The 10053-nt window shown below is 40.7% G+C and overlaps 1 protein-coding gene across 1 annotated transcript; it reads left to right on the top strand.

Annotated features, from left to right (window-relative positions):
• The first annotated feature begins 1708 nt into the window (after positions 1–1708).
• fam98a (family with sequence similarity 98 member A) lies at positions 1709–9640 on the top strand. The gene is made up of 8 exons (XM_032554075.1): positions 1709–1835; positions 2892–3040; positions 3488–3622; positions 4105–4286; positions 4532–4612; positions 4695–4811; positions 5828–5995; positions 8402–9640. The coding sequence occupies exons 1-8, from the start codon at positions 1798–1800 to the stop codon at positions 9047–9049; spliced, it is 1518 nt and encodes a 505-aa protein (XP_032409966.1). The 5' UTR covers positions 1709–1797; the 3' UTR covers positions 9050–9640.
• Positions 9641–10053: the final 413 nt, after the last annotated feature.

Here is a 10053-nt window from a genome sequence, read left to right as displayed (position 1 = left end):
AACTTGAAACTGACAAAAGTAGTAAAAAATTGTTTACTGACAAACTGATGAAAGTCAGACACTGCTTTTAAATTGTGGCTCAATTAAAAATGATGGTAATTAAAACTTATTAGCATTTTTGTGTCTGTGACCATAGAACTGATGTTCCTTTTGTCTCATCTCTCCCAGAACCTGTGTGATAAATTCCAGCCTCACTTTTTATGATTTGCTTTCCTCCTTGGTCATTTCACATCAAATCCACCTTGACCTTGTAGTTCACCTTTAATTTCTGGACTTGGTTGTTCTGGACTTTAAGTAACCATTCATATTGTAAGATGATTTATTTTTTTAATATAACAACTTAATTTGAAATGAGGACAATTCTCTTGAATTTGTCAATTTTCTTCCTGGCTCCAGTCCTGTGGACCTTAAGTTTCAGAATAATCCGTACTACTGTACAGTAGTCATCTTGGTCTGTCATTTTCTTATTCTGTTGTACCTCAATTCAAAATAATGTCAGATTTTTATTGGTTAATTTTCAGTAAATTTTCAATTATTACTTTTGTCAGTTTCAGGTTGTTTCAGTCATTCAGTCTGTGGGTTTTTCAGTCATTAACAGAAAATAACAGCAACTTTGTCCACCTGTGAATGTTGTGCAAGAATGGACACATAACTGTCCATAAATACATGAGGTGTGTGTCTAAAGTTATGTAGCTGAAATGTAAGGACACTGTGTGTGTTTGAGATGAGTGAACTCTGGTCAGGAAGTCCACCAACATGAGCTCATCTCTGGATCTACAAACCCTCCTGGGTCTGAAGAGCCATCAGCCACATGATCATAGAGGTCTGGATAGAATAAGAGCAGAAGAGATTATGTGAAAAACTGAGAAACACCACAGGTGATAGTAGAGAGAAACACTTAAAATACAACATATAAGAAACAATTAAATAATAATATGTTTATATTTCATCTTTCTCTTCAGCTTCGTCAGTTTTTCTGTTTTCCTCATTCATTCAGTTTATCAGAATATTTTCCTCCTGTTTCATCTTTTATCAGTCTGCCAGTATTCTAAAACAGAGACATAATATCATCTCAATCTTCCCCCAAAACATTAGAATGTACATTTGACAAATTGAAAATGTACAATTTAAGAAATAAAATTAGAATTGTTTTCTTTGAGAATGTGGTCATTTTGAGATGAGGATCTGCTCTTCTTGATTTGTACTTGCTGTTCGCTCTGCTGCTCTTCTTCTCTGTAACTTTAACGGTAGCGCGACCAGATACCGTAACTGCTGTTGTTGCGCGCAACACGCTCACTCGCGCTTTCTAGTCCCTGCCATATGGAGTCTCCGGCTACCGTAATAACAATCTATAGGACACTTTTTTTTTCTCATTCATAAAACGTTAAAATCGGGGACTTTTCCGGGGACGGCTTCAGGCGGGGACAGGCCATCTAAAACGGGGACGTCTGGTCACCCTACTCCAGGTTAATTATGGACATTACATTTCCTGCCAATAGAACCAACCTCTTCCAGTGCTTATACTTATAGCTTTGACTACTGGTGATTTTTCTTAAACCTATAACATTTCCCTTCCAAAAATAATTTATGATAATCTGGAAACGCCTTATAGAAGGAGATTGTCTTAGGAAACATGCAGTGCCTATTATAAAGCACAAGGGGGCGGTAATTCACCAATAAGGTGCTTTCCAACTGTTATTAAAAAAAAACGAAGAAGGCGGACTTCAACGTGTAACAGCTGAGTGCCTGTGAGAAACCTTTGCTGTGGTACCTCTACTTTCATCATAGAACTTTGAGATGGAGAATGATATTCTCGTCTCGCTGGAAGATTTAGGGTAAGTGAACAAAGCTTCTGTTCCACGGGGAGCGCAGGGCTGTGTGCATAAAACCCTACAGAGCTTCCTGCTCTGTGTCTAGTTTTCGCTAGCCGCTGCAGTGTGTAGCTCTGAAAGCTAATCTGAGAGGACAGAAACATCATGTTGGTATTCTGTTGCTTCAAGTGACAGGTCAACGTTTCCATAGCGGTGTAAGCTGAGCTCCAAATTGGTATAGGTGGTTTGCATGAAGCTGCGTCAGCAGAACTGGGCGAGAATGGGCTGCCCCGCTGCCTGCCTGTCGCTCTTTATGTTAAGCGGTCAGATTTCTAGAAAGTAGGATTTATGCTAACATTATAAATGTAACCTGTATATAGAAATATGCGATGAATTTATGGAAGTCATCAGAGTTTAGGAATTGGTTTAAGTCCTGTACGTGCTGAATGCTTGGCAACATGGAAGAATGTCCAATGACAGATTCAGACGGGTTATTTCTGCTGGTGCCTGTCCAGAATCACGGTGATTGTCCCGTGAGAACCACTGGACTGTGATCCTGTACAGCGTAGAAAAATCTGGAATTTTGTTTTCTACGTCTGGTTGAATTTGTGCTCTATCAAGCCATTCATCATTTTTATTTAGTAGTATCAATCTTTTCTTTTACTTCTTAGCTCTCAATCTATTATTAAATCTATTATCAGTCATCCATCCATGTTCGTTTTCTCTGTCCATCCATTCAGCCAGCCATGGTTTTTATTTGTCTGTCCTTCTGTGTCTCCTATCTATCTATCTATCTATCTATCTATCTATCTATCTATCTATCTATCTATCTATCTATCTATCTACTCGTCATATCATTTATCAATCTTCGCCTGTTCTCCATCCATATCCATTTCTCTGATTATCAACCACTCATCCAGTGAAATGGGCTGTAAAGGACTGAGAGTTCTTGTAATGCTTGTATGAATTAATCTTACACACATGTGTAGGGACACTGCAATGAGGGAATAAAAGTTGCGATTTTGAACTGATCCGGGTTTCTTGTGGTTTAGCTGCTTTGTGTGTGTCCTGTTCTTCCAGCTACCAGGGCCCTCTGTTGGAGGATGGAGCTCTGGATTCTGCTGTCATGAGAGGAGCAGCTTCCCCTGAGTTCACCAAGCTCTGTGCCTGGATCATCTCAGAGCTCAGCCTGTATCACAAGCTGGAGGAAAATGTCCATGCTACTAACTGTAAGTTTAGTAGCCCCACTCTAACCTTTGGCACTGCTTGCACCGGTGTTCCTGACTTTTTCCACTCATATGCGCAGCCATAGCATTTTAATGGCTCCCTTACCTCCGTGATGTTAGTCATATCCTATCATCTCCAGACAAAGCAGCAACAGTCATTTAAATATTGGAACAGGATTAAAAGTTTGGGTAAATCTTTTTTTTTCCCATTTTGCAGATTGCGCAACTATAAATAAATGTAATTATTGTGAAAAATAGTTATAGGTTTTTAGCTGCAGAAAACCTTTTTCGACAACATATGACTGTGTTGTTGGTGGATTAATACCAAGACTGAGACTGACTAATTGTACACCAGTAAGGTTGATGCTTATCAAAACTTATCAAGCTTTTTTTTTGCTGATATACGAGACCAAACCTGTGATGGGTCTGTGTTTCTGCTCCACACCTCAGGTCCCAGTGAGGCAGAGGGGTTCCAGCTGGAGATGAGTGGTCTTCTGTCAGAGCTTGCCTGCCCTTACAGCACTCTGACCACCGGAGACATCGCCCAGAGGTTTCTGAGCAGAACTGACTGTCTGCTCCTAATCAGTATGTTTATTACACTACACTAGCATGTTTTTGTTCAAACTTACCTTCGTTCTACTACTTTGACGTACATGTTAGGAATTCAAATATTTCCAGTCGTACTCGAAGCGCTTTTTTCGCCCACTCACACTCACAAGCATGCTCACATTTATACACAAATACGCAGTTTGGTAGGTAATTGGCAGCTTGGCGTTTAATGCCCTGCCTCGGGGCAAACTGGCGTGCGACAGGAGGAAGATGGAATCGCACCTGTAACGTCTCTACCACTGAGCCCCATGGAGCTGCCGAACCACTAGATGTTTTTATGTTAATGCAGAAAAGCCTGGAGTCCCCATCTTAAAGACAGAAATGAGCATTTAGGGTGGTGAGCGGGTGGTGTGGCTGGAGCTCCCGCGGTCGGAGCGGCGCTGCGAGGACCTCCAGCCATGTAACACCTGAATTTCATATTTGCTGGACAACAAAGGCCGTTTCTATTTCTTCTTCAGCCTTTTTAGTGTCCGAGTTGGAGGCGTCAAGAATGATCCTGATCAACAGGCCTCAGAAGAAAGCCCAGGAGTCCGGGAGCCCCGTCTTCCAGGAGCTGAAGGGTATCTGCATGGCGCTGGGCATGTCCAAACCTCCATCCAACATCACCATGTTCCAGTTCTTTTCTGGAATTGAGAAGAAGGTCCGTCTACCTGGCAGCTCCACGTTTTTATTGTTGCTAACTGTAAATCTTTACATGAGATGGAATAAAATGGTCTCTAAGTTCAAAATAAATGAATATGGTTTAGTGGATTTGACTCTGTTCTGTCAGCAGTTTCAGCCTGTAAATATGCTCCAAGAAGGAGCTTTTACCTGTGTATTGTTGATCATTTTTATGCACACATATATTACTTTTCTTTTTTTAATTATTATTTCTCTCCATCTCAGTTAAAAGAAGCCATAAGTCGAGTTGCACCAAATCACGTTGGAGAACCTCTGCTGGACAAGCCCCTCGGACCTGTGCATATGGTAAATTCTGCTAAATGAAACAAATAATTCCCAGTTGGCAGAAAGTGAGTGGATGTCTCTTTACTCCCTTTTCTTAATCTAGGAAAAGATTGAGGCCATAAACCAAGTTCTTGTAAATGAGTATGAAGTGAGAAGAAAGATGTTGTTGAAACGTCTTGATGTAACTGTGCAGTCTTTCGGCTGGTCTGAAAGAGCCAAGGTACGTTGCTATCCAGGTATTACCATGCACAAAATGTTTTTTTTTAATAGTGCTGACTGATAAATTGATTTTGACTGTGCTGTTATTAAAGATTTACACTTATGGAAAATTTAACCCAGTGCACTCATTGGGTTTTGGACGTTCAGAGTCATGTCAGCCAACCCAGGGCCGACCACCTCGTTTTACAAGCAGGTGTCATAGCTTGTATTAGTAGGACCTTCAGTTTAGGAAAACTCCCAGAAGGGATTGTTGGAGCAAAAGGAACTTCTTGAAAAACATTTCCTGTCATTTGTAATTTCTTTGTAAGAAAGGAAATGTAAATGATATAAAAATTGATTAAAATCTGATTTTGTATAAAAAAAGAAATCTGAGATTATATTTTTAAATTATATCACTTAGCTGTAGTTTTTACTATTTATGACATCGAATGGTAAATGTTTGTCTAAGTCAATGACAAAATGGTAATGAACACTGTAAAGAAAACTAGCTGCATACTTTCTGGGATTATCACATTTTGTGAGTTCAAAATATCCCACCTTCTGTTTCCTCTTTCAATTGTAGATTGCATGAAAATAAGTGTGTAATGTATGAGGGGTTAAAGACGGGATGCACTGAACTCATAATGGACTTTTAATGATGAAAACTGGTCTTTTATTTTAATAAGTCTTCCTGAAGGTTCTTAAATATTTTTCATTTTTTTTAAACAAAGTTCTGCTGATTTCTCCAAATCTCACTGTGTTGAAGAAGCGCCGGGTTGAATCTGATAGAGAATCTGTGAAGCTATCCACAGATGAGGTGAAGACAAGAGGACTTTCAACCTCCAACAGTTGAAACTCATCACAAAAGATTAATGGTCCAACATCTCAGTTTAGACATACAAAAAATCTCAGCAGCAATAAGTGGGAACACCACAAAATCAGGCCCGTATAAAGTTAAATATTTCTCTGTGCAACTTTTACTATTACAAACTAAAATACCTTTTTTTTTTTTTTTCCTTTTCCCATGTTTTGCTAAAGATCCAAGCTGAGAAGTTAAGTAAAGTGTACCAGCCGCTGCGTTCTACCCTCCTCACCAAAAGCAACATTTCTGTCGCTCACCTTCTCGCTGCACGACAAGACTTCTCCAAGATCCTTCGTACAAGCAGTGGCAAGATAAGAGAGAAGACAGCCTGTGCCATTAATAAGGTGGGTGTGTTCCAACAGCGTCACACTGTTTTCCTCCTATTAAATCAGGGATGTCCTGATTTAATTATTTCCTTGATTGCAATCACCATTTCTGTCATGTAAGCAAAATAACCACACCAGAAGTTGTCTTATAGGAATATTTTCTGTAGTTGATCATGTACTTTTAAACGACGGACAAATCTGAAGACCGTTCGTTCTTTTGACAGATTACACTTCACACTCCTGACTACTTGGTGCAAACGCGCGAGACACTTTCAACTTTACGAATAGAGTACATGGTGGAGGGAACTAAATCAATCAATAAACATATTAAAAATCCCATCTTAATTTGATGTATTACTTGTACAGTGAACTAAATTCATCTCGCTGATCAGGAGCTGACAGCGCGCTGAGAGTTATGAAAACTTTCCAGCGCGTCAGGTTCAAAAGCGCATTCCAAACTTTGGCGGAGGAGGCACGTGTAACGAGTGTACAGTACATGCAGAAAAGAGAAAACTACATGAGAATGCTATGTTCTGTTGATCTATGTATAGTCTAAATAAAGGAGGAGGCAGTTTTCCCTTTTGAGGAAAGAAACTAAGGTGCAGAAGTTAATTAGGCTGTAATAACCACAGCACACGGGACAATAAATACATATGCAACCCCACCCTGCTCCGCTCAATCACTCTTCCAGGAGATTTGTACTTGACTCAGCCTGCTGTTGCAACAAGCGACAAAATGGAACTAGAAAACATTAAACAAAGGATACAAACGGGAGAAGTAGCACTTCTTACTTATGATCTAAAAGTGAAAGCAGTAAGATCTTAATTAAAATGGCATGTCAGATTTAATGCAGCCTCCGTCCTTTAATTAAAGTTAATTAGTCGAGTTGAATCGGGCTCGGACACAGTTAATGCTGTTCTAAACTCTAGCGCAGATTTCTCCTCCTGTGAGGCTGTGCATTCAGGCCACAGCAGGTGAAGCATTCATAATTTAAGTGGAGTTGTTTAATTTTATTATTCATGTGTAGTTATTGGGGTCACAGTCATTGGTTTTTATCTCTCTGGAAGAAAAAGTTAGTTCACCTGCTCTGTGTAATAGAATCGTGATAATCTGCTCAACTTGTTGAATATTAAATGGATAGAATGAAAACGATATTCGACTGAATAGCTTATGTAATTAGCATCATCATAAAAATTGTCTGGTAAAATAGGTTATGACAGAATTTTTTTTTTGATGCCAGCACAGCCTCTGAACCACAAACAAAAAATAAAACATTTGTGGAACGGATCATATTTTCACTATAAATGTAACAACTAAAGCATATTTAAAATATATGTGTGAGTCTCATCGGGCTGGACCGGTAATTAGACATTTTGGGCCAAAACACTTTTATTTATATATATATTTTTTATGTTCACCTACCAACCCAAAAACGTCTCATTGGATCACTTTATGTTGAGCTGACCCAATCACATCTCTAATTACTAGTCACACATGTCTTCACAGCAGGAAGAGCAGCAACAGCTGATGCTCCTCTGATTTCTCAACCATATGCAGACTTGCATATGAAACCAGAGAAAATGAGCATAGCTAAATGTTTGATGGACTAGTAAAATGGACTAAAAAGTTCCAGAAATGAGGCCAAATCTTTTAGTTAGCATTAAATAAGGAATATCTAGGAAAAACTATTTTTCTGTTACCAGTTATTGAGTGCAGGCAGATTTATCTGCATCAGCTACTGTTTAAAATAAGAACAACAGCAAAAAGTTGGTCACAGTCAAATTCTCTAGCGTTGGCTACAAATCAGTGGCCTGAAGATGGGGGACAGAAAATGGAACGGCTAAGCAGGAAAGGAAACATCTGCAGGCTGATGCTGCCAAAGATGAACATTTCACACACACATTTGCTCTAGCTTTCAGTTCTGCAGCAACAGATGTTAAACAGCCACATGAAATGGAGGAAGAAGAGCCTTAGCGAAGAGAGCAGCAGACGACGTGGTGTGCAGTAACTTTATTGAATCAGGGAAGCAATGACTGTGGTCCAAATGTTTCTATCTGCATCAGGAGGGAAGGAGGGGTGCTCTGCGGCGCAGGACTGCAGATCCGAGGCAGAGCCTTTGGTAAATGAGCAGGCCCTCCCCATTGGTCGCCACGAGAGATCAATTTTGTAAAAATGCATGAATGCATCAAAGCAACACCCCAGATATGTTTTTGAGGAAGAAATAACATTATAAAGTAATATAAAACTAAAAGAAGTTGAATTTGCGTAATACTCTAGCCATAGCCATTTATAAATAACACAAATTACAGTCTGCAGACATCTAACGCTGGCTGTTTTATTTTTTTTTTTCCCTTTTGTAATCTCACTGATCTAAAAACCCTTTAGCTTTCAACAACTTCAACAATACCTGACTCTGCTCCTCAGGTTCTGATGGGCCGAGTGCCGGACAGAGGTGGAAGACCATGCGAGATCGAGCCGCCGCCTCCAGAGATGCCATCCTGGCAGAAACGTCAGGATGCCCCTCAAGGAGGAGGGCACTACAGTGGGTCCCACGGGGGCAGCAGAGGGGGCTACGATAGCTTTTCATACGGTGGCCGTGGAGGCTATGAAAGAGGTGGTGGAGGGGGACATGAAGACAGGGGGGGCAGAGGAGTCGGTGGCAGAGGAGGGAAGGTGCAGGGAAGCTGGGGAGAGGGAGCTGGAGGGGGGAGAGGTGGGTACAGCCAGGGTCACTACCAAGATGCAGGAAATTATCATGGGGGAGGAGGGAGAGGAGGTTATACGGGAGGGGGAGCCAACCAAGGAGGATTCCAGGATCAGGGCTTTCACGGGGGAGGAGGGGGCTACAACAACAGTTATAGCCAGGACGGGGGCTGGCACCAGGAAAGAGGCGGCGGCCGTGGAGGCCGAGGGGGCAGGGGCAGAGGCAGCAGAGGAGGTCAAGGTGGAGGCTGGGGGGGTAGAGGAGGTCAGAATTTCAACCAAGGAGGACAGTTTGAACAGTTTTTCCAACATGGAGGGCAGCAGTACAACCAGACTGGCTTCAATCAAGGCAGACACTACACCAGCTGAAGGTGCCATGTGGGGCTTTACAGCAGAGATCAGAACACTGAATTCAGGAACTTCAGAGAAAAGCCTTATCTGAGCAGGTTCAGCAAACTGAAGCAAGAAATGTGTCCTCCACATATTTTTATTTGGGTCACGTTCTATGTGGACTGATAAGTAATTGAAGATATAATCTTTTGCGTCCTGGTATGTTATCATTTTTGCCTTATTAATACATTTTTAAGCTGCCCTCCAGCTCTATTTAAAATAGCCTGTGTAGCTGGACTCTGCTGTGCTGATTTCATCCTGGTAGTTAAATCGGCCTTACTGAACATCCTTCCTTAACGCAGAAAGCGTTCCGCACGTGTCAGTGTTTGTGCACCTATTGTGTGCAGTGCACATCAGTACCACACACAGGACAGGAGGGTCACTGAAATCAAAGATTACTTGAAAGCGGTGTCAATTTTCCAGTCCACATTTCATTTCAGTATGTTTGACTGGAAATTTCTAAGTTACTTATTTAAAAGATGCCAACTTGCACAGCTGTGTGGATACAGCTATAAATGTTGGAAGGTTAGTATGGATGTGTGAATGAGGAATAAAAGGAATAAAAATCCCTTTTTGCATCGAGTAGTGTGGTGATTTCATCTGCAGAACTTGCAGTATAATTCCCACTGATGGCCCATTTGAATTGAAATTGATATGAAACCCAAACAGGGAGCAGTAACCAAAATCATAGATGATCTGCTTTGAAACCTGAAAAAAATAAAAATTGACGCTGGGAAAAGATGCATCCATTTGATACATCATTATGAATCAATTGGAAAATGATTCTTTAATCAGAATTAACATGTATTCATGCAAACTAATGATGATTACCTGAATGATTTAGTTCACTAGAAGCTGATGCATATTTGGTCAGAAGATTAATGTTGCAGTCAAGATGGAAAGTGAACATTAGCCTCACAGATCCATTACTAAACAAAAATCCCTTCTGGGATCAACAGAACCTCAGTAAATAATAGACAAAA

This window comes from Xiphophorus hellerii, chromosome 22, assembly GCF_003331165.1.
Source record: "Xiphophorus hellerii strain 12219 chromosome 22, Xiphophorus_hellerii-4.1, whole genome shotgun sequence".
Taxonomy (NCBI): Eukaryota; Metazoa; Chordata; class Actinopteri; order Cyprinodontiformes; family Poeciliidae; genus Xiphophorus; species Xiphophorus hellerii.
Note: the sequence above shows the minus strand (reverse complement) of the source record. Positions and strands in the feature narration are given on the sequence as shown.

What these genes read in the sequence shown, in the direction of transcription:
- fam98a (XM_032554075.1), top strand. Translation starts at nt 1,798, where the DNA reads ATGGAGAATGATATTCTCGTCTCGCTGGAAGATTTAGG. An exon ending in TGACTGTCTGCTCCTAATCA is followed by an intron (nt 3,623 to 4,104) that starts GTATGTTTATTA and finishes TTTCTTCTTCAG; the next exon opens with CCTTTTTAGTGTCCGAGTTG. An exon ending in TTTCTGGAATTGAGAAGAAG is followed by an intron (nt 4,287 to 4,531) that starts GTCCGTCTACCT and finishes TCTCCATCTCAG; the next exon opens with TTAAAAGAAGCCATAAGTCG.